Below are 24,881 nucleotides of genomic sequence, written 5' to 3'. Positions count from 1 at the left end.
CGCGCGCGCTTCGTTTCTTATCAACGGTGGCCGGCGAAGACGCGCGTGAAATTGATTGAAAATCGACGCGGTTGTAAACAGTTACTTTCAAACATCGGTGAATCGACTTGTAGGTGCGAACGAGGCTCGTTACAATCTTCGCCGATAGGAGCGGCGCGCGAGGTTATTATGGGACACGGTTGGGAAACTGTTGAAGAATCGCAACTCTAATCGCGCCCGATCTAATCCCAGCCAGCTTTCGGCGTTCGAAGCTGTAAAATCGGGTGTCGCGTCGAGGCGATGCGTGAGCGAATACTCATTATTCGCTGGCAGAAGTACCGGTAAAGTATGCGAAGTAATTCGAGAGTGTAGATACCGGCGGGACATGTCAGACGTTATTTTAAAGCGAACGATCTTGGGACGCGCACAGGCCGGTATTTTCCAAACCGATGAAATACACAGCGGCCGGGCGGGGATTGCCGCAAGGATAAGCCGTGGAGCGTGTTAAGAAAAAAACCGCCGGGAGAAGCGTAATTACGAATAAAAGTTTCAATTAGCTCTCACAGGCTGAACCGTGGGCACTCGCGCGGCTGCCGTGATTCATAGGCCATATAACTGTGTGCACAGGCTTCTAGCTTCGTCGTATAAGATCGCCGAAGGATGATGATGATGGTGCGTACTCCTTTCACTTTGTTTTCCCAGATGCCTGGCTAAATATTAACCTACGTGACAGAGACGCTTTTCCCGGCTGTCGCGCCTCATGACCATTACCAAACGTTACGGTGCGCCGCCTGAATTTTCAGGCGGCGGCGACTGCTTTCCCATTCCACCTATAGGGTGCTCGCGATTTCATCATTCCATGCATCGATTCGCCAGAATTCCTCGTTTCTATAATAAAACATTCCGATAACATCGCAACACACAAAAATAGACAACACTTCGGAACTCAATTGCTCGGGATTTTACGAAAACTAGCTATTACGACTTTTACCTTCATACCTCTCCAAAAATATAAACTTAAAATATGATTTAAATGAAAGATCTAATGCACACAATCATAAAAATGACCTCAGCCTTTTACCTCGTTCTCTCTGAAAAATATGGACGTAGCTCACACATTTCTACACCTATTAATTTTAAATAGAAGGTCCAATGGTCGTGCTCATAAAAATGGATTATTCCCAGGTAAGAAATGATCGTGTCTGAAATGAATTCTACAAAAATTCTTTACATTACAACGAAGAATTCATTTCGCTTTTCCCATAAGATAGCCCTAACCAACTCGCGTGTTATACCTGCTTACAAAAGTGCAGAAAAATAAACAAGAATGCAGAAAATGTCTTCACTTCTCAAGATCAATATCCTCGAATATTTGCGATCAATGTGCTATGCAGCAAGAAGGTACAGTGAATTCTCGATATATGTCAACAACACGGGTCTCGCCAGCGTCGTGTATCGTCCAGGAGACATACCCGAGCCATGTTATGTTTACACTCCTCGGCGTCCGTGGCCCCTCAAGGGGTATACCCCGCGTTAGTGGGGATAATTCCACGACGTTTATCATCCAGGTCTCGGCGACATATAGAGAGAAATCACTGTACCTTTACCAGAAACGTATTAAAGAAGAAACTGTCCAATTTCTTAATATTCCGCGACTGAGTCGCACCTGAGTTTTCACGGCCACCGTGTAGATGGTTCTCCCGTAAACCCCTGAACCCCGAGTGTAACATTGTAACGCGTATCCGCGCATACGGCAAATTAAACGGAGAGATACTGCTGTTAAACCTCCCAACGTTGACACGACGACTCTTCGCCGTATCTCCGCGGCGTTTTTCCCGTTTTAAATCGTTACGACGCGTATATTTTTATCGCGTTTAGAGGGAGTGCCACCTGTTCCCAGCGCTCTCGGTGCTCGAATGGATGCCACGTCGCGGCACGAAGGTGTAAAAACGGTCGTGCGCGTTGACTTCACGTCCGGTCGATTCTTTGCGTTCTAAGTTACGAGGTGTACACGGGCCAACCGGCGAAGTTACAGCTGCCGGAGCTGTTATTAACGTTATTCAATCATCGCTCGAATCATCCGGAAGAATTCTACGACCTCGTTCATCCGACCCCGTTCTTTCGACCACCCGGGTTGAACAGTTCTACATCATTTTTGCGAAAACGAAACGCTGAACGCTGCGGTTGCAGGTAGAAAAATCGTCGTTTTCTTTGGAGCGGCTGATTCCGACTACTCGTGGCTGTTGAATTCCTTTGAATCGTCCGACAGTTATGGAAAAGAAAGCAAAAATAGGCTATTAACATTGGCCTGTCATTCCTCGACCACCTAGTTCGCACTTTTTAGAACGCTTTCGCCAGTATCAGCGGAGAGCGCTCAGCCGGGCGAGGATTGAGATTAATTGCTCCTTAAAGTGTGTACCATTTCTCCTTAATCGCTTGCTTTTTCTAGCCACAGAATTGCCACAGTGCTGTTCTTCAACGTAGAAAAGTCAGTTCACCCATAATTGGTCGGACAGTTCCTGAGACACAGTGATTTCTCCATATATGTCGCCAAGACGTGGACGATAAACGTCGCAGACGGAACATATAAAATAAAAAGAGATTTATGATTTATTGAAATTTCACATTTCTCGTTAAATGTAAATTAAAGAAGAAACACCTACGGACCATCTAAGAAGCTAAAAAATATCTGAATAGTCCTAAAATTGATTGCAGCCTACAGCCCGCCCTCTCAAGCGTCCAAGCGTCACACAGGCGCGTCTGCTCAATCATAAACGTCCGATTCGTTAAAACCTCGGCTTAGAATCAGATTGCAAAGCGATTCGCGTCCAACATATCCCTCGATCGTCAATAGCAGCATCGTTCTCCGTCCGATTCGTCAAGATTTCGTTCGGATAACGTGAGTTCACCCCGCGAACGACGCGTCCAGCCTCGCAGGGACGGCCGAGTGACGTTAACGAGCGACGCGACCCGTAATGGGATTACTTTGCGTAAATCACGAAACTGGCCGGTCGTCCGGAGTCAGGAGGGCACCGTACACTTATTACACGCGCGTTCGTCGACTCGGCTGGCCGGTGTTGAGATACGTTCGACGTTTAACCCCGGGGTCCCCGCCACGCTGGAAACCCCGGCCGTATCGATCCTCGCTTGGCCCGCTGCGTACCAAGACGGACGCTCGCCTCGATATTACCTGGAACTCCGAGAATCCTATCGACTGTTGGTGGCGATGCGCATACACACCGAGCGAGAACCTCGCGAGCAAACCGGGGAACGAAACAGCCAGCCTCCTCCTCTAATCGGGACTTTACGAGCACCCTGTATTCCGGCATGCGTGGCTCGCGCGCGACCCCGGCCGACCTGCCACGACCTCTCCCACATTACCTCGTCCACGCACCTCGAGGATGCTAGGATAACCAGAAACCACCTACCAACATCTCAACAATTATACCGAAAACTCACATGCGAAAAATCGGCATCAAACCTGGCCATCTTTCAACCCTGAATTATCCTTTCACAGAAGAGACATTTATCATGGGGACATATCTATGGGGGGCCCATAAGTAATCAATTATTTTGAAATCTAAAACAAACTTTGTAGTACATTCAAGTTTATATTTCTTAATTTCCAATATATCTCAGATAATTGATGCGGTACCCATATTCTTTGTCTGTATGCCTTTCCCATTTCGTGTAGGTGCCTTTGTATAGTTGACGATGTGGACCCAAGGCTTCTCGATAATTCTTGTACATTTAATTTTGTATCAGCTTCCACTAGAGATTTTAGGGTGTCTTTATGAAATTCAACTGGTCGTCCACTTCGAGGACTGTCAGAGAGATGATAATCACCAGCAGCAAACCTTCTGAACCAACGTTGACACTTGTTGACCTTCAATACATCTCCATAAACCTTGCAAATTTTCTTCGTTGTCACCGTTGCATTACATCCCGCATGAAAATGAAAAAGTATGCAATGTCGAATACGAATTATACTTTTTAGAAGATTTTGAACACAGGCTGTTTTACCGAAAACTGTAAAAGAATACGCGTTTCCTCTCGAACGATCGGTACAGAACTAAAGGCAAAACAAATTCTTTGCAAATAATTCATTACTTATGGATACCCCTAATAGTAATGGTCCCGGGAAGAAACCTCTCGCCGTTTCCAGCGAGGATATCGACCGGATTACCCCCGAGACATTGCCATCCCGCCAAATTAGCTCTCGCTCGTGTTTGTTTCCCGTCGATCGCCCGTAGACATCTCGCTTAACGAACGAACCATCCTGCTCCGCGTCGGTGCCCCTTTGACCGGCCGGCAGCGAGCGGAGAAATTTTCGCGAGCATGATTACACGCGTGCTTTAACGTCCGTTCGCGCAGCGGACGTAACGAGTCCGTGGCGAGGCGCAGGATCGGCTCGGAGGACGAGCCGGGAAAAATTCAATTCCTGCTTGTACGTTTTCAAACGATCCCGAAGAAGACCGGACAGCTCGCAGCTGGCTCGTGCAAATGGACCTTTATCCTGCGAGCCTGCGTCTCGCGGATACTTCCACTGGGAATCCTTTTCTCTGGGCCATCTTTAATTAAACTCCTGACACAATATTGCTCGGAGGAATGTTCCGGCGAAGGACCCGGGGTGAAAGTAACGCGAGGAAACGATCCGCGGCCTCGTCCTGTTACGACGTTCTTTTTCGAGGATTCTCCCATCCTAGTCGGCTTCTTTCTGTCCGCGCTTCCTGTTTGTCTACCTGCCGGGATACGCTGAGAATTCCCGAACTGGAGTGCTACGTTGACTGTACTGGTTAGCGCGGCCGTCTCTCTAAACAATGAAAGGAACGCTGCCGCTTCCTAATAGCGGCAAACTTACCTGCACGCGGGCGGTGAAAAACGGGGGACTTGATTTCCGTGATAAGTGCGTTTACCGATGTCATTGGCTCTTGTTTGATTAAACAATCGAGGATCTCCGAGAAATTGCCAGTTTTGCTAATATTAATCTTTGTGTGGCATTCAAGTACCTGTTTCAAATTATCACTTAGACAAGGATATCATAGAATGCTAAATATTTTTTTATAGAATCAGATCGTGTACTAATGACTGAACGATTTTCTACTATTTAAATAGTTAAATATTTTTTTTTTTTTTTGGCAACTTCAAGCGTTCCACAAGCGAGCTTGATGTCATGGTGAGAACATTGGTTCTTCGAGGACTGAAATGTGTGTAACGAAATGAATCAGTAAATTTTTATTTGGATTAAAATGGTCCAGACAGTGGAAGATGAAGTCCACAATTTTATTGTATGAGTATTGTATTGTCCTCGAAAGATTAAAACTGTAACTAAAAATATAATTGAAAATGGTCGAGGCACTGGAAAATGCAGTCCACGTTATTGTGCGAAAGTGGACCTTGTTATCGGTAAATTTTTGCCCGTTTCAGGTTTTCTGAGACACCGCAGAAAGGTTCGCGGCCGAACGTTAATCTGCGAGCCGCAGTTCCCAGCAGCATGATAAAGGGAGGATTTCGCGTCGGTAAAAAACCGTTTAACGTAAACGCGTCAATATTTTATCGCAGCATAATCTGCTCGCCAGTTGCCGGGCCTTCAAAAGCGCATAAACGACATCGACCTCGGGCTGACCCGGGTAATTGAAAGAGGTGGCCGCGAAGCGACTGAGTGACCACAAGCGGCTCCCTCGCACGTAGGTGCACCTGCACCTGTAGTTCCCCGTGCACATGTAATAATGAGCATGCGGTCGTGCATGGATTTTTCTGTTGAATCCTAGAAGCCCTATGCAGATAGCTCTAGGAATCACCGGACACAATGAAGTGAGAAATGACACTGTGCGTCTTCCTAACAGCGACGATCAATCATCGACGCTGGAATCTCTCCCTTAATTGAAAGACGAACGCAAATGTGAATTTCAAACTACGATCTTAATTTATTAAATCTAATCATTGTTGCAAAAACTATAAATCGTTGTTTCGCTTGTCGGATTTCTTTAACCGGCTACCTTAAAGTATTCTGCACTGACAGTGTGCTTTCATAATAAATGAGAGAGTTATACAAAGAAGTGTAATTCGTACGTATTTTATAAATTGAATTTGTATTTATTAAGTTTTGTCCAATATTTTTATATTTACAAAGATTGTCTTACTTCCTCTATTATTGTCCCCTGAGGCTAAATATTTTAGAGGATTATTGCAGAGGAAATTAAGAAAATAAATTTATCAAAAAAACTTTTTGCAATACCTATAATATACGTGTGATTTCGCTGGATTGATCCAGCCGTGATCCGACGTAATTATGTCGCTCTGCCCTTCGGCTGTCGAGCAAGCGTGCGTCGGCCACGTACACTGGAAAAGCTAGCGCCAAAAAGTCTGTCTGAATTGATCGATTCAAATCAGTGATGCGACGCCGCGGTGTGTGTTCGCCAGGGCAATCCTTTCTCCGAACGTAGTGACGGAAATAAACGTACGACGTCCCCGAAACTCGTTTTATTGCCGCGGCGGCTGTCGCAGAGATCGAAGGATTTTTACGAAGGCCGGTCCATTACAACCGTCGATCCGTCCGCCGGTGAAATATCGCGCATGCGATAAAATCGACGGGATCGGGATTTTACGAGAAGCACGGCCAGCTAAAAATCTTTTTTCCGCCGAACTGTTCCAACGACGGCGGCGATAAACGCGCGCGCGTTGCGTGAGATAAGGGAGCACGGCCATCGATGGCAACATAATGGAGAGTCCGTCCAGATTTTGCAACCCGCCTTTTGTAACGATCCACGGTTACCCAGTTTTATTTACTGTATAAACAATCCCGCCTCGCGGAGAACAACCTCGAAGCCGTCGCTATTGTGCGCCGTAGGTCCCCCCGCGAATCCGCACAATCGTAGTTAATTCGGGGCGAATACGTTTCGACATTTGACAGGCGGACGCGCGAGAAGAAAAAACGTCCCGCGTTACACAACGCGTACGTATAAAGCGCGCGGGCAAAAGGGGCCATCGTTGCTTCAAAAAGTGAACGTTTGGCCAAAAACGCACGACACAATCGGGCCCGTGAAACGTCGTCCTTACGGGCGCAGACGACTTTCGTTCGTTCTTTCGTCGACCGGAGAAAAACCGAGCAAAGAAACCAGGATGCGCATTCGTTCTTTACGCCTCTTTTTCGGCCGGGTGATTAAGTAATGCGTAATTAATAAAGGCACCATTTCGGTCTGATTTTTTATCGAGGACGAGAACACGTCCGAAGTAATTACCGACTCCCTCCACGGCTCCTCGGCTCTGCCCCGCTCCCAGCGTACACTTCTCGGTGTGCGACAGGCTCGGCCATAAAATTTTGAACGTGCAATTAGGGCCAAGTCGTTAATTTATTTTTCTCTACGTGTGGCCTACACTTTCAGCACCGTCCTACCATTGTCCTGCGTCTCGTTGGGTCCGTGAGTCCTGCGAAGGTGTTGCCCAATGTTGATTAAACGGTCCAACGATTTGTTCGTTTATCAATTGGGCCGGTGAATGTGCGAAAACCTTCCTCGAGAAGCTGAAAATTGTTTTCATAAATTAAAAGCTGCTTTTGCGGAAACCAATTAATAAAACCAGAATTTGTAAACAGTAGGCAAACTATCGTCGCATTGTACAAATATCTCCCTCTTTCCTTTCTAGGTTTGGCGATTTTTTAAATTTTAGCGAAATAATTGAGCAATACATTTTGAAGACCACAAACCTACCTCCCATACCTCCCTTTCAGGTAGAATTAAAATTCTATTCTTTCGTCATCACTTGACCGCTCATCTTTATGCAAAATTAAAAATTAAAAACACAGGCTGCATAGGAATTTCCTGCTTGCATTAATAATCTTAGACGGTTGCAAAGCGTTGCATTCGCAGACTGCATTTTAATCTTTTGCCTGCAATCTAATGTTTTAATCTGAATACAGCCCACCTATTCCTGCCATAAATGCATAAAATCCGCAGCCTAGTAATCACTATCCAGGCAATAAAGTCACCGTAAACATAGAATAAATATAGATTTTCCTTTCCTCTTAGTACATTACGAAAGACCAACAAGTTTGACCGTATTCTAGCTAGGAGGAAGATTGTAAAGCGAGAGGTCAACGAATGAACTGTTACAATCGGTAGAACAACGTGTCCAACACAACCGAAACACTATTATTCTCAGATTAATCATTCCGGGCAACATTAACACCGACCGGCACACAAACGCACGAGTTTTAAGCGGCGATATCGAGCGAGACTATTAGGAAAAAGAAAGAGGAGGATTTGGTGTGTCGTAATTGTCCTAACGAAAGTAAAAAAGTGAACGATGAGGACGAGCAGGGATTAGCATGACGAAAAAAGAGGTACCGTTAGGGGAATAACATAGAGGAGACCCGAAAGGTTACTTCACGGTTCCATTCAGTCGTCGAAATTTCGACTGTGGCCGCGTGAAAGTGTGCGTTCGTAAAAAGTAAAAGTAAAGAAATTCCACGGGCTCGTCCGGGATTTGAACCCGGGACCTCTCGCACCCGAAGCGAGAATCATACCCCTAGACCAACGAGCCGGCTTGCTGGTGTTTTCCTTAAACCCGTATAAATCCGGGAAGCGCGTAATCCGCGATAGCGTATCGCCGTTCGTTAATTGCAATATTTACCGACGCACTATCTGTTCGTCCGATAAGCGTATCGCTCGCGAAACAAATCCTCCCATCAATAAACGAACTTGACCGGGAGGCAAACGTCGTACGATCGATTAATTTCTTAACCGTGGGCGCGAAAAAGCATGTTCGATAATGATATTAGGGGTACCCATAAGTAATCAATTATTTGCAAAGAATTTGTTTCGCCTTTAGTTCTGTACAGCTTGTTGAAGAGGAAACACGTATTCTTTTACAGTTTTCGGTAAAGCAGCCTGTGTTCTAAATATTCTAAAAAGTATAATTCTTTTTTAAAATCCTGTAATAAAATGGCGGCGTCCGTACCTTCCGAGGATCATATTCGTCATTGGATACTTTTTCATTTTCATGCGCGATTTAATGCAACGGTAACAACAAAGAAAATTTGCAATGTTTATGGAAATGTATTGAAGGTCAACAAGTGTCAACGTTGGTTCAGAAGGTTTGCTGCTGGTGATTATGATCTCGCTGACAGGCCTCGAAGTGGACGACCAGTTGAATTTGATAATGACACCCTAAAATGTCTAGTGGAAACAGATCCAAAATTAAGTATACAAGAATTATCGAGAAGCCTTGGGTCCACATGGTCAACTATACAAAGGCACCTACACTAAATGGGAAAGGCATATAGGCAAGGAATATGGGTACCGCATCAATTATCTGAGACCAACAAGAATATTCGTCGATCAATTTGCACTTCATTGCTATCCAGATTTCGTAGAGATCCATTTCTTAGCAGAATCTTTACCGGAGATGAAAAATGCATTCTTTGTGATAACATAAAGCGTTCCAAGCAATGGCTTTCTGCAAATCAAACGGCAATATCAACCCCTAAACCTAGCTTATCACTTAGAAAGCTGTTACTGTGCATTTGGTGGGACTGTCGTGGCATAATTCACTTTGAGTTGTTGGAGCCTGGAGAAACAGTTACCGCTGAGTTGTATTGTCAGCAATTACAACGGCTGTAATCAGAACTATTGGAAAAGAGGGCATCTTTAGTCCACAGAAAGGGTGTAATACTGCAAATTGACAATGCCCGGCCCCATACTCACTCAGGAAAAAATCAAAGAATTGCAATGGGAACTCTGACTATCTTCTTTTCAGACCTCTGGAGCATTGTTTAAGAAATAAAACATTCACTTCTGTAGAAGATGTAATGAGGTACCTTAAGTCATATTTTGGTTCACGAACCCTGGATTTCTATAAGAGGGGGACTGAAAATTTTCAGAAAAGATGGCAAACTGTCCTTGATAATGATGGAGATTATATAATAAATTAAGAAATAAAAACTTGAATTTACTACAAAGTTTTGTTTTAGATTTCAAAATAATTGATTACTTATGGGTCTGCCTAATAAAAAAGCGTGAAACACGCAAGCGATCGGGGAGGCTTGTTTACCTAATTGATCGGCTGTTAGCGTATCGACGTCATGGTTTTTGTCCCGTCATTGAGAATTCCCCGGGAGCCTGGGAAGCAACTCGATCGCGGCCTAACAGAAAGAAAAAGCGTTAATTAGCTCGTTTGAATGGGGGCCGGCGATCGGCGATCAGCTCGAAGTTGGTGCGCGTGGCGCCACCTGTGGTACAAACGTTGCATTCGTGATTAGCACGGCGCTCTCGCGCGTATCTGCCCTGCCAGCCGGATGGATCCTCCTCCGGGTTAGGATCCACGGGCTCCCCCCGGTACAAAGTTGCAGCAGAGGTCGGCAAGATCGCAATTACTTTTCATCGCAACGGCGTGATTACGGCCGCCCCGACACGGCCAGGCCTCGGATAGCTTCTCGCGTGCATCGCCGTTTAGACGACCCTCGGAGATCCAAACGAATTAGGGTAGGGGCTAATTACCCCCCTCGAGGCTAAAAGACCTCTTTCCTACTGGAAGATGTATCTGCCCGGCGAAATGAAAGCGTGATCCCCGATTTTTCAAGCGGGGTCGGTGCCGTGTTAACGTTAATGGACATTGTTATTCATGATAAAACGCTACACGACACGCTCCCAGCCAACTGGGAATACGTTTCCTTGTTTCCCGGGGCTTGTCGGGTTGTGCGGTTCGGATGGAACTCGAACGGAAATTTCCTGATCGACGTCACGGCACGACAAAAGGAAACGAAAAAAAAAAAAAAGAAAAAACGCACGCCGCGTTTATTGTGGTATCAACGCGTCGGATCTCTTTTTTTCGCGTTCTTTGTTCTTCCTTTTTATTTTATGCTTTTTTTAAACTTCGGGTCCACGGAGACACGCTTTCCGACCGTTTGGTCGGCACTTTGCGCCCATAAAGATTAGCAAAACGGCGTGGTCGTAAAAATGTGGAGTGTAGCCTACAAAAATCGTAGGAATTTTTGAGACACTTTTTATAACGGTGCGTTTTTTTTTTTTTTTAGGGTGTCCCGGTTAGGTAGGCCAGCGGTGCGCGTACTTTTTAATTAAAGCTGAGCTCGCATCGTAAAAGGCCTAGGGGCCGATTAAGCGATTCGATCACCACCATCATCACTTTACGACATTCTCGGCCTTTTTCGTACAAACCATAGTAAAACCTATTGTTCCGCGTTGGCCTTTACCGTCTGCGCCAGCATGGCCTCTCGTCCACCAGAGACCGTACTACCGTATTTCCATTGATCGGTGAAACTACACGTTTTTCTAGAAATCCCCTCAATATTTCTGGAAGCAAAGGCAAAGCTTTAGGAACGATTAGAACTACCTCGGACGAACCGTTCCGACACAAAAGCGACCGCGTTGTCTTGTCTTCTGCCGCGGGACTCTTGATTAAACTTTCATATACCGTAAAAGAATAAAAGTGGTTTTACGAGTGTTTTATAAACTCTTTCGAAATTTGCAGCGAACATTAATCTCGGCACAACGATGCGTTTAAATTATGTTTCGGTCAACAATAATGCGTCGGCCATGAATTATATTCATGCGTGCTCGAAACGCGCATATTTCTACATATGAAAACAATGTTGTTTATCGATACGTCACAGGCGCTCGTAAATACCGAATATAATAATTAAACGAGGTTTAGTTTCAATAAAGAGAACATAAACTCATCTCGATGCAAAATGTTAAAGTTCAATCAAAATTGATAATACCATTCAATTTTCTTTCCAACTTGTATTTAAAGTTCAACCTTTTTTGAAAACTTGAGGCTGTAAGAACCGATTTAAAACGCTGTAAATGTTATAATAAACTGCAAAGAAGTTCCATAACAGTAATTTTACTGCAGATCAAACTACAATACCAATCAAGTATCAATACCACAACGGACACTCGATTACCCGAAGGCGAAAGTGTCCTGTCCCCGATGCGTTCATCGATAACTTCGATTTTCGAAATACGTAAGTTTCCATTCTTCGTGGAACGCAAGCAGCATTTCGTCCAGGTAAAATGGAATAAATGAAAGGCGACGAGGAATGCCTGAACATGCTTTCGTATATCACCAACACAATCCCCAAAGCTGTTATCGATCATTAAGATCTCTATGATCTACGAGCCGCCGTGGTTGGATCTTCAAGGACACGCGGCGAGAATTGTGTTACTCTGCACAAGTACGGGGTACATTTCTTTAAACTAATTTTAGCACTGATCTGTGCTGTGAGTAATACTAAACAATCTATACTGTACTTGAACACAGAAGGTTAATCGGTTGTTGGTTTCAATTCGTTTTTTACCTTCAGAATGTAATTTTTAAGGTTGGATTATATGACTTCCTGTAAAATGCCTTGATCTATTATCGAAAACGGAAACAATTGTGTTAGGTGAATGTATATGAACATTTGGCAGAAATGAAAGTGATTACTGGACTGCGGATCTTTCTGCAAAATAAAATCTTCCTGCATCAAATTCTAAAAACAGGGAATTGAATAACATGTATTTCTTCTTTTAATAGTCATAATACATTCAGAACAACCTAACCTTTTCCTAGTAATTATTTTAGTACAGTACTATGTACAATTTTTCTATTATTGGTCAACTCACGCAGTGTAAATCTGACAAAAAGTGTCAACTTTCAAAAAAATTTCTTTTAATTTTCGTTAAACCATTTCGGTAGTCTTAACTAAATTTTTTTCACTGGCAGTGTTATGCCATAAAGCGAGCATGATATTGCGCATCATAAGACCTGAGTGTATGAAAGGAAATGTGACCAGAAAATTTGTCTTTTTATTAAAAACAGACCAGATATTGCGTTTTCCGTTGAAGAGTATTGTACTTTGAACTGCATCTTTTTCGAGCACACTCAGAACGCAGTTATCCTCTCGACGGTTGAAAGCCTCAGCGAGTCCTCGAACATTGAGCCAACAAAAACAAGATTAGCTGTTGTTCATGCGAGGAGACCCGTCGGATTCATCTCGAGTCTTTCATCTTCCGGATAGTCCTGTCGAAAAGAATCTTACATAAGCGATTCTCAAATCCAGCACGATCGTAAAAAAGTATTGGATACTTGCTACCGCGCAGATCCTACCGTCGATTCGAGCTGGCGTGGAGGAGGAGGAGGTGGAGTAGGGAGGAAGGGAGGGAGAGGGGAGGGAGTAGAGAAAAGGTCCTCGAAACCGCAGGATCCTTATCGATACCGTCAGCGTGCAAACCCGTGTCTCGTAGGTCCACGAGATCGTCGAGGGTAGGAGGTCCGGGCAAAGGAGGAGGAAGGGAGGCGAAGAGATGGTAAGGTGGTGAGGCCCCTCCCTTGTTCCCCCTCCCCGGAGCCCGAGAGGATCCCTCTGGCCGTCCGGCAGGACCCCCCACCAAAGGTACGATAGGACCCGCGGCCCACCTGTGCCACGGATGGACCCTGCACGCTTCTCCGCTGATCCGACGCACAGTGTGCCCATAAGGCCCATTCGAAGTATACTTACGAGAGCGCACGAGCCTAGCTGGCGAACGAGCGAACGAACGAACGAACGAACAAACGAACGAACGAGCGGCCGACCGACCGATCGAGCGAACGAAGTGGGACCGTAGAAAATAATCGGAGGTGGGGGCTGATTCAAGAATCGACGTGGACACCCTCGCCTTCCAAAGTCATTCACCTAACGGTCATCGCCGCGTCAAGAATCTTCTTCATGTTCCTCCTCTTTTTTCCTTCTGTCGTTTCTTCTTCCGTTATCCGGTTCAGCCGAAACTTCTGTCGACATTTCCTGGTTAGTGTCATCTCTGGCCATCGGTGAAACACGCTCGGCCTCCGCTCGCCCCTCTTCCAAGGATACAAATAGGAACAGTGGATTTCAGTTTGACGTTTCCGTCGAGTGATCTGTCGAAAACTGTCTCGCCGATTTTCCCGCGCAACGTCAGTGACACGAACTGTTATCACGGTTCTCGCGTCGAACAGTGAGAACGACGCTCTTCCGAAGATTTTGTGTTGTTCGAGGGACGAAAAAGTGAGTTTGTCAGTGATCCGCTCGATCTCTCGCGCCGGACTTCCCAGGGGATTGACGGCTGCCGACGCTCCGGTGGCCCGCGGCCGATCGATCAGTGTCCACGAATCTGTTTTGCGACAGTTCCGTAATACGACATGGTGACAAAGTGTTTTGGATAGTGTGCCGCTCTTGAGATATTACCGACCGCACGATTGACACCGCCGTGGATCACTCTTGGACAGCGTTGGACGGTTTTACTGTCACGGTACGCATGAATATTCTTTATTCTAACAGCGATCGGTTTGGCGTCGAGCCGAGGAAGGTCAACGCGTTTTCGATATTTTCGATCGTATTGACGTTGGTCGGGAACGTATCGCTCGGCGTCGAGTGGATCGCAACTCGCGACCGATAATAATCAATTAGTATCAGCCTCCGCGTCGTGCAACGCGGTTCGTTTCGTCGAATAAGCCGAGCTGAATCGCGTACACCTACGAGCGAGCAGAAGCGGCGAAGGACGCGTGCGTTTCGTAATTTGAGCGCGTCTGGCCGACCGATTTCTTTGTCGTTGGTCGTGTCACGGAGCGAAAAGCCTCGCTGTCCGACAAGATTCCAACGATACCAGTCTGGGAATCCGCGATAAGGCCGTGGCTCTCGCGTACCTTCGGTCGTCGTGATTAAGCTTAATTACTAATTTCATTTAACACCGACTAGCAGATCGTATCTGTTCCGATCGCGACGATAGCGGTCATTTCGAGCTCGTCGAGAAGAAACCGCGGCGAGAGTCCGTTGCAAAATTGATTCCGACGGTTTACGGATAATTAACACACAATGTTTCGACCGATTAACGACGCGTCAAGTTATGCCCATGCTGAAACAACATCGAGCAAATTTTGTCGCTTCTTCTTTTATATGTGAAGAAGAAAAAGGAAAATCTGCGCGATATTGGTTCAGTGTGTCTTTACAAAATATGGTTCAACGGAGACTAAATCGCGTAACTCGTTGACACCGTGATACTGTAATTTTGATCGTTAATATATGTGCAAACGAATCAGCTCGCGGGAAACGCGGGCGACGCGTTCCCATTTCGAGCGTGTCCGACGCGTTGCGCGATTGTTAGATACGAATCTGAATCGGGTTATCGAGGAGCGATGGAATAATAGCATCGGAAACACAAACGGTCCACGTTGCATCGCGCGAAGGCCGATCGCCGCGGCGGAGCGCGCGTTGCGGAACGGCGTTTCGTTTCGAAAGACCGGAAGCTGCTCTCTGCTAACTGGATCGCGTTGCCTCGCGAAGATGAGCTCGCGGAAGGGTGTCCGATGCGTGTTCGAGCTGTCCAACGGTCATGTTAAAAAAAAAAAAACGAACAATCGTCGAGAAGACGAAAATCGTCGCTGTGTTTTCCTAGTCGCGGGCATAAAGCAAAATCGAGGTCGTCCGTAACAACAATAGCGTTCGAGGTGGAGGGAACCTTCGGGAAGCTCGGTACTCGGCCAGATCGTTCGAAAACGGACGATAACGTAGGGCAACCGGCTGCAAGTGTCGCACGGACGACCACTACTTTTTATTACAAATCGTCCCCGATAATTGCAGCCGGCAGTGAGCAGTAAAAAAGTGACCTGTCCGTAGTAAGCCCGCACCGCCGATCCAGTCCGGCCGGCTACTTTACAGCTCGAAGGAAATAGAGCCTGAGCCATTTTTCACCAATAAAAAGGCACGGTAACGGTCTCTCTAGGCCTTGGCGAAAAAGCGGCTCCTCGGACCTTTTTTTACAATCCCGGGGTTCGACCCCGTGTACGTTAAAAATTCGAGGCGAGCGTGAATGGCGAAAAACATCGGGACGTTTTAACGACTCGGAGAGAACACCATAGGTGGCTGGTGCCGGTCGTAAACCGTCCTGGATCCTCTCGGATCGCGTTCGAAAAAGAAAAAGAAAGAGAAAAAAAAGAACAGAGAACCGAGACGATTTCCGCGGGCGTGCGTCGTCGGGCGAAAAATCCAGCTGGGGAATTCTAGAGGCGTCTTGTTTTCCCGGTGCGGTGCCGCGCGACGAAAGTAACGAGGCGTCGGTCATTTAAAATAGTTCCGCTGGTAGACCAAACGTGCGACTTTCACGCGCATGCAAACGAAGAAAGAATCCGCTAATTCGACGTGAGTCTCTCTCTCTCTCTCTCTCTTTCTCTCTCTCTCTCTCTAACGTAGGGTATCGGGACGAGAAGGACGGTGTTTAACGCTGTCGAGATGATCGCGGACCGATGCCATTCTTTTCTGAAAGCGGAAGATCAGGAGCGGGTAAGTGTCTTTATCGAGAAGGTCAGCTCTAGAAAGGAGGACAATCGCCGGAGCGGGAACGTAGGAACTCGGATTGATCCCTTTGAACGTTGAAACGTGCTCGCGGTTGCACCTTACCGCGTCCCGTCGAGTGTCTTTCCGTGGAATCGACGATGATCAAAGAGTGTCGGGCGCGGGGGAGAGCCGACCGGCTCGAAAGTAACCAGCCGTTAGCAGGGGGACTCGTTACGATTCACACGGTTCGATCGGCTAGCGCAATAGTCGCGCGGTATCGATATCTGGTGTCCGCGATCGGATCTCGGGCGACGATGATTATTACCCACACCACCTGGGTCCCGGTCTTAGCGGGGAAATCCGTCGGCAAATGTATCGGGTCCTCGGCCATTATCGTTCGACTTTCCTCCCGGCGCGGTGCGGCGCGGCGCGGCGCGGAGCGGAGGATCCGCGAACTTTCTCTACGGTGTTGTATTCACTTTTCTTCCGCGATGATCGATCGGCGGAATAGTCGCAGGAACCACGCGGGATTTATTAGAAATAATTATCGTCCCAATATTTTACGATCATTAGCGACGCGGAGGCAGCGACTCCGTTAAGTAACTCCTAAACACGGTCCGTCGGCGCGAACGCGGCGCGGGGTTAATTAATCAACCGTTTTATTGTGCCCGCGGAGAGGCCATAATTAAAAGTCATTTATTAGCGGGGAACATTGAATCATCTATCATTCTTTTGCGCGTCGTCGATTCTATTAAGCCGGTAAACTCGCCGGTATCAACGGTCGCGCGCGCGGGGCCCGGTTGCGACACGCAACCGTAACAATATGGCTTTAAAGCACGTTGCAACCGCATCGACGTGAAACGCTCGAGTATGCAGGCACCCCCTGAATGGCTCACCGGATGCACACCTGCAATCAGTGCAGGTTGCGATACCTCGGGCGCGCACCGTCCTCGTCGCCGCCGCCGTCGTCGTCGTCGTCGAGCCGTTAACCGCGACTATCGATCCGCCAGCATCTATCGGTAATTAATAGCGCAGAACAATCCCTCTGGGGCCGAGCCCAAACCAGACGAGCCGAGGGAAGAGACGCGGCGTAGTCCCTCTCTCCCCCACTTCAAATATCAACCAGGCCCGCAGGCAGTATTTAACGAGAATACGTCGTCATTTAAATTCAATTAACCGACGCTCTCTCTTTCCTCCCAGACGATTCGCTCGCTCGCTCGCTCGCTCGCTCGATTTCGCGCCGTGTCGGAGCAATCGTCGAGGTCCACCAAGCAAACCGCGACGATTGCCACATCGCACGGATACGCCAGTTTTTCCGCTGGATTCGAAAATAACGTTGAAGCAATCGCGTTGCCATAATCCCGCGGCTTTCTTCATCTTCGGCCCCGAACCGACCGACGAAATTTCAAATGCCCAGTCTGTTTACGATTCCAAGGCGTCGCGGGCATGAAAGTCATCGACAGGAAGTCGACGACTGCTCATCGACTTCCACGTACGCAGACGAGTCCCCTGACGCGATCGGATAATCAATTTCACACGGGATCTATTCCGGGGCAAGGATCTTTCCTGTCGGCTCATTCGAGCCATCTTGTTCAACGCGTTAAGTGCCAAATATTGTAAGGGATTTAAACAGACGGGAAGCATAAAATCATTTATTAACAACACGTCTTTCTCCGGTAGCGGACCTGACGAGACTGCTCGTCCTTTTATCGTCTCGTTCGTTTTTCGTTTTTCGACGGTCGTTTTATCAATAATATGAGCATATGAGTATTTACATGAACAATATATACAGTGGCGGATTAAATCTTAGCTTACAATATGAACCCCAGAGATTCTTACAAAATGAGAGGAATTTAATTAATGAAACCAAAGCTAGAAATTTAAAATGTATTATAGGGGATGCTGTCCTAACCCTTTTGTATTGGAAAGACTCCAATACAGTTCGGTTTATCTGGACATCTCGTAATGAAAATGAATTCCTAAGCCCAGTCAAAAATCACTGTCAATTGATGAAGCAGAGTTTAGGACGTAATTGAGAAAAAGATTGAGATAAGTCCAAGATTCACGTCAAAAATTAGAATTCTACTTTTGGGAAGGTTTGTGTAGCATCGGAACCTACAATCTGAGAGTAGACATATCTTCTCTTTGTGTCACTTGGAGGATGTAGTGCAGGAGCAAGAATTACACTGCCAATGGGTAAGGTGAGGTACCGCCATAAGCGGTTTTCGACCTAGCAGAGTCTCAAGGGGGGGGGGGGGAAGGAACGTGTAAAGGTAAAAGAAAAAAAAAAGAATCGAACGTGGAATTAAAAGTATGCGTAGGCACGCCGAGCGTCCGCGAATGAGAAGAGTCAACGACTGTGGGGTGTAGGTCAGGAAAGAGAGACTCCGTTGATCAAACAATCGATGTCTCTTCCATTAGCTGAGATTTACTTTCCCATTTAGCGACAGTCTGTCATGTATGAAAGTCGCCGCAGGTGACACGGCGTACCCTCGGGCTACGTATGTGGGTCAGTACTATTGTCCCATATTCCCGGGCTTCATTAGAATTCTCGGTGCAGAGGCAGTCGTAAAAACTGTATCGTCGAGTAGTTTCACGACGGTCGATCGGGACCTTCGTTTTACCGGCGCTGCGCCCTCGTCGTTGGTGTTTTCAGATCTCTTGTTGCGCGCAAGAGAAGGAGGGCGGAATGGAATCGGCAAGGTGTGAAAACGGGACCGCGATCCGTTTTCCGGACGAGCGACCGAAGAAGGCGAAAGGAGTCGCTCGGTCGAACAGAGAGGGAAGAAGCAAGTGCACCGAGGGTTTTCCGCTCGTTGAACGTAACACGCACCGCTTTGCCACGATCCAGCGATTCGCGCGCACCGCGTACACCGCCGGCCGTTGCGCAACCGAGCCTCTTCTCTTTCCCAATCACGCGATCGGCGTTCTGGCCGCACGATAACGCCTGCATTGTGATCCTGTCGAACCGTAGAAATATGCCTGGGACGCGTTGCGCGACGTCGCGCCCCCGGCCGCGCGTCGTCCACTTTTATTTTCCCTCGGTTTCGTCATCCACCGGAACGGAAGCCCATAATCGCCCGGCGAGTGACGATCCTCGGGAAAACGCGGCGCGTTTGGCCCCCGGCCGACACGGTCGCAGATAACGCGCCGCGACGCCTAATATCGCTGTAACACGAATTCAGACAAAGCTATTATCTTCTTGTTGCAGATGAACCAACAGTGCAAGGTGTGCGGCGAGCCCGCGGCCGGCTTCCACTTCGGCGCGTTCACCTGCGAGGGCTGCAAGGTGAGTTCCCTTCTCCGTTCTTCGTTGCTCACAAGCTTACCAGCGGTTCCATAAAGAATCCTTCCGATGATTACGCGGATCTCGAACGAAAGCGATCGGCGCGATTGTCGGAGGGAAAAGTGTTCCGATAAAGCAATCTCGATGTGTCTCGATCGAATGTCTTCTTTGCGTGTGTTTTTTCCTCGTGTTCTGTGGCCCGCCTCGTGGTCGTGTTTCCCGCAGTTTCGTAAAGCTGAGAAACACTGAACGCTTTCACGAAATGCTTCGTGGCCGAGGTTAAACGTTTGACTAGGCATGCGTGTCAACCGAACTTCCGAAAGTAATCGCGTTTACAAGGTAGCCGGGCTTCGAGCACGGGCACAGTTTGCAAAATTATGACGTTAAGACGTGTTGCTATGATTATTTGTAAAGCAGTGGGCTCGTATTGGCTGGTTAAATTGCTAGTACAACAAAGAAAATTAGTAGAGTCAAATCGTATGCTATATTAACCCTTTGCACTCGAAGGTATTTGAACTCCAAAACAAAACATTTCTTCCGACCTAGAATATCTCTTCTGTATATATATTTTTTCATGTTATACATACGAAAATGGTAAAATTTACTCGTACAATACTGAAATGTTTAGTAATTTATTAAATACAAACAAATTTAATAATGTAAAAAATATTTTCGATAATGATACAGCAATTTTTAGTGGCGCTTTACAGTCGCCATTCGAGTGCTAAGGATTAAATAAAAGGTATAAAGAACGGAAGTTGGAAATCTGTAGAATTGTCATTTTCTCGTCGTAGGTGCCATTTTAAAAGTGCCAAATTATCGATTTTGTAACAAAAATTGTAGGGACTGAGATTTCAATAGATTTTCAAGAGTTCCGAAGTTCAAGATAATTTATTTCGTTCCCCCGCGGCAATTCTAAAGTCAAAAATCATTGCGAAGCGCACGCTACGTACAGATAACAGCATGAGCTCACAAAGCAAATTGCACCGCGATTCCCGAGCTCAACAACGCGTACAGTTTCCGTGAATCGTAATCGTGTCGCGTAAAACGTTACAGAACGCAGCAAAGCGGACAGATGCGATTGTGGCATCGGAAAGGACAGGTATCCAGGTCGAACAATTAATACCTGGAGTTCCATTGGTGGTCGAATTGGTGTAGCAGCAAGCAGCAAGCAGAGCAGCAGTAGCGTGCGTTCTGTATCTCTCGTACGGGCCGCGATTCGAGCGTAAAGGGGAACAGCGCGTAGTCGGCGCGGTGGGGAGCTGACATGCTACGATGGGCCTGAAAACGAAAATAACGAAACGAAACAATGTCGAGGTGACGTAATGGGGAACTAGGGCGGAAACAATTGTGGCAGACAAGTGCGAAGCGCCGGAAGCACCGCCTCGAAGCCAGGCTACACGGGCACGGGGCGAATTGACGAAACGCGCACACGTGCTGCTCGAGCACGGCCCGGCGCAATGTCTTCCCGTAGATCTCTCCCACGATTAGGCTCTCTCGGTGTGTTCCTAAAGGTGAAACTCGACGGAACGCGAATCGCAACACGCGACGGGTCCTTGGCGAGGCCCGACACCCGAACACGGGCGACCGATTCCGCGGTTTATCGAACCGCGATTATCCTCGCGCTCGCCGTAAAAACCGTCCGGCGAACCAATGGGAAACGCTACAACGGTTCATTATCCGTTCATTGAGACAGGGGAATTTCAGTGTTGTTGCCCACGATGTCGATTTTTTTTCCGTTCCCCTTGTTTTTTTTTCTGCCGACGAGCGCGCGCGCGCGCGACGGGTGAGTCACAGAGAGATACGTTTCTTTGCGTCAAGAAAGTTCACCGTGGCGTAATTAGCCGGTCTATTTATCGGCGGGTCAGAGTTTTCGAAAGGAAACCGTAACAATCGCGGCTGGAAGGTTCGACGATGAAAAGGCAACCGGCGTGGCGCGCTCTGCGGCCGAGGTTTCAAAGTGCCGTGCCGTTTGCATAATCCCGGAGCGTGTGCCGCGACCGGAGAGGAAGGAGAGGAGGGACCATCCGAGGCACGTAATAACGGTAGCATTTTCTCGATTGTGTCATCGCTCCTGAAGCGTCGCGCGCGTATTCCTCTTGCCGGTGGCTCGGGTCCCCTCGCCTTCTCTTCGACCTGGTCGACGACGACGACGACGACGACGAGGACGACGACGAGGACGACGACGACGATGGCGACGGAGACAAGTGGAACACACAGCCCGCGCGCATCGGGACCATTCGGCCGCAGGAAGAGCTCGTTTTCAGGACAAACGAACCAGAAACGATTAATAATATAGCCGTGCGTACGGGCAGAAAAAGCGAAAGTGGATGGACGTCGCGCACCGCGCCGCGCCGCGTCGCCTCGCGTCTCTCCTTTAAAGGCCGATCATTAGCCGCGCGAAGGGCAGAATTTTCTAGCGGGTTGCACAGGAAGCTGTAGGTGTTTCGGTGCACCGGCCCCGCGCCGGCTTAAATGCATGGTGCGCTGCGGGCCACGAGGTCGGTTCTCTCGATGTCTGTTATAAAGAACGAGGTCTTAAATCGCGCGGGTTTCGTAACGCCGCGCCGCGTCCGACGGGATTATTTCTCGCTTCGTCTATTTAGGATAACGCGGCGCCGATCGCAATACCCTCCGCACGGAATGAGATGCATTTTTCGGTGGGGTATAATCGATTCGTTGTGGAACAGGGCGGAGGGAGAGAGAGAGGTACGCGTGCGCTTAGGCAAATCAGAAAGAAATGACGTGGGAATTTATGCGAATGAAAGGTGACTCTCTAGCTGGAAACACGAAAGCCGCCGCCGCCGCGCTGCGTCGGTGTCGGAATCACGGAATTGCACCATTTGGGCAATTAGCACGAGCACAGTAGGCCGCACGCGCCTACACCGGGGTTCGTTCCCCGTAGTAGGTATACAGCATGAATGAGACAACGAGAGCAGCACGCTATTGCCAACCGACACGACGACTACCCTGTGCTCATTACGCGTTTTGCTGCTGCTGCGGCGACGGTAACGACCGCGCGGCTGCTCATCTTTCGCTAAATGTTTGAGCTCTCAATTTGCATGTAAATCGCGCGCGCGCGCGCGCGCCGCGCTGCTCCGTCTCGCGGGATAAAACGATGTCACCTTAATTACCGCATTAGCAGTAACGAACCGTGTTCTCGATTTGTTGCAGTCCTTCTTCGGGAGATCGTACAACAACCTGAGCAGCATCTCCGAGTGCAAGAACGGCGGCGAGTGCGTGATCAACAAGAAGAATCGGACGGCCTGCAAGGCGTGTCGTCTGAGGAAATGCTTGCTGGTCGGCATGTCGAAGTCTGGCTCACGGTACGGTCGCAGGTCGAACTGGTTCAAGATCCATTGTTTGCTGCAAGAGCAACAGCAACAGCAGCAGCAACAGCAACACCACTTCCAGCAGTCTCTGCCCAGTCAACCTATGGCGCAGCAACAAAGAAAACCCATGAGCCCGCCGATCGGCATCCACGGACCGCAGCGGAAGGACGACGTGCTGATGCTCGGTTTGGACGACTACAAGAACTCGACATCGCCGAGCATAAGCTCCCCGGAGTCGCATAACAGCGACAGTTCCGTGGAGATATCCGAGCGGCGAGCCGCGTACTCGGGGCACCCCGGGTTCCGGCCGTTGCATTCGCACCTGCAACCCTCCGTGGCCGATCTATCGGCACTCAGCAAGGAAATGATGAGCTTGCCGCTCGGATTCCACCTGGGCGGAATGTCTCTGATACCGCCAGCGTTCCTGCCGCCGCCGAGCCTCACCATGTTCTCCCCGTACCATCTGTACGCCTCTCACGGAGCCTCTCATCCTCTGGTGCCTAACCACTCGTCGAACCTCCTCCGACACTCGCCCGTGATCGAGGACACCACAACCGCCATTTCCACGACAACCACCACCACCACCACCACCACGACGATCGGCGTCGACAACAAGGACACCTGCGAGAACAATAACAACAACAACAACGACAGATACGCGCACAACCACAATGTCCAGACGCCCAGACAAAGTTCCTCCCCGAACGCGGACACCGGCGAAACGTACACGAAGAGATTCTACTTGGACGCGGTGCTGAAGAGCCAACGAACGCACGCGGAGAGATCCCCGGTGTCCGTCAAACGTTCCGAGGACGGTTCCCCGCTATGCAGTCCGGAACCGGAAGCGGACCACCCGCCACCCCAAGACAACCCCATGGACCTGTCCATGAAGTCGGCGACCACTCCCGCGAGGGACGAGACCGATGACGAGGACGAAATCGACATGGAGAGCGTGAGCGATCGGGGCAGCCCGCCGCTGAAAAGGAAACCAGCGCCGATTGATCTGACAACGAGATCCTAGAGAAAAGACTACTTTCCGATCGATCCACGACCCGTTAGGCCGGTGCATAATCGCCGGAGTGCGAGGACGTTTGCTCACACAAAGACGGAAACCGATCGGCGTCGAAAGTGGAACCCCCGTTCCCAAATGCGGCGCGTGAGAAATGGATACGTGATATTGTAATCGATTACGTTCCCGTTTCCGGCCCGACCATCGAGCGTCAATTAGAAGCCTCCCGATAACCGGCCGAGATTCCCAGAAGAGAGCCGTCCCAGAAGAAGTAGTATCGTTAATTGCATTCCCCGGAGCCTGGAATTGGCATGATCCCGAGAGGCGATGGCAGGCGAGCCTTGATCTCGGAGACAAATCATTCGCGCCCGAATCGTTGAATGTAATTCGCGCGCGTAAATACCTGGCAAACTCCTTGCGACGCGGCGCGGCGCGGCGTGGCGCGGCGTGGCGCGGCGTGGCGCGGCGTGGCGCGACTGGAGGGAAGAATGAAGGATTAACGTCTCAATTCCGGGTAATCACGGCGAGGATCGCGAGTCGCCGATCGATGGCTGGTTGCGCAAAAGCCAATCGACTTTAACGAGAGTCCTCCGGTTTAATTAACGAGCGCGCGCTCGTTCCCCGGCTCGCGGTAATCGTGCGATGGAGCGAGATGGTCGGGCGCGCGCGCGAGCGGCTCGCCGGTGACGCGTTCGCAGAAGCGGGAGAGCGACGGAGCCGGTGCATCGGTTGATAAACACGTCAAACTGCGGGGTGCACGTGTACGGAACGTGCGTTACAAACCGGCGTACACGTGTAGAACGTTGCCAACCGCTTTATCTTACAAGCGTTCGACGCCTGCCAATGTAAACGCCTCCGTCGCCGCCGCCGCCGCCGCTCCGCTCCGCTCCGCGCCGAGCCAAGCCGCCTCTTCTCTGCTTTTGTCCCAAGCCTATTTACACTCGCCGCGAAGAATCTCCGCCGATACGAGGACCACGGGAACACCCCCGG

General features: G+C 48.7%; 1 protein-coding gene and 1 non-coding gene across 3 annotated transcripts; one reads left to right on the top strand and one right to left on the bottom strand.

The window, feature by feature from the left end:
• Positions 1 to 8,448: 8,448 nt before the first annotated feature.
• Positions 8,449 to 8,520, bottom strand: Trnap-cgg (transfer RNA proline (anticodon CGG)). The gene has a single exon. It is a non-coding gene; the product is annotated as a tRNA-Pro (tRNA).
• Positions 8,521 to 12,978: 4,458 nt separating this feature from the next.
• Positions 12,979 to 24,320, top strand: LOC143365392 (knirps-related protein). Of its 2 annotated transcripts, none has more exons than XM_076805518.1 (3): positions 12,979 to 14,243; positions 19,476 to 19,553; positions 22,725 to 24,320. In XM_076805518.1, exons 2-3 carry the CDS (start codon positions 19,476 to 19,478, stop codon positions 23,901 to 23,903), a joined length of 1,257 nt encoding a protein of 418 aa, XP_076661633.1. In that variant the 5' UTR covers positions 12,979 to 14,243; the 3' UTR covers positions 23,904 to 24,320. The 2 variants fall into 2 exon arrangements, with proteins under 2 accessions (XP_076661633.1, XP_076661632.1); XM_076805517.1 differs by lacking the exon at positions 12,979 to 14,243 and adding an exon at positions 15,443 to 16,270.
• The last annotated feature ends 561 nt before the right edge of the window (positions 24,321 to 24,881 follow it).

Source organism: Halictus rubicundus, chromosome 2 (genome assembly GCF_050948215.1).
Source record: "Halictus rubicundus isolate RS-2024b chromosome 2, iyHalRubi1_principal, whole genome shotgun sequence".
Classification (NCBI taxonomy): domain Eukaryota; kingdom Metazoa; phylum Arthropoda; class Insecta; order Hymenoptera; family Halictidae; genus Halictus; species Halictus rubicundus.
Note: the sequence above shows the minus strand (reverse complement) of the source record. Positions and strands in the feature narration are given on the sequence as shown.

Excerpts from the sequence above, each read along its gene's own strand:
- LOC143365392 (XM_076805517.1), top strand. The coding sequence starts at position 16,220 with ATGATCGCGGACCGATGCCATTCTTTTCTGAAAGCGGAAGATCAGGAG. Across the intron at positions 16,271-19,475 it reads AAGCGGAAGATCAGGAGCGG|ATGAACCAACAGTGCAAGGT; the intron begins GTAAGTGTCTTT and ends TTCTTGTTGCAG. Across the intron at positions 19,554-22,724 it reads TCACCTGCGAGGGCTGCAAG|TCCTTCTTCGGGAGATCGTA; the intron begins GTGAGTTCCCTT and ends GATTTGTTGCAG.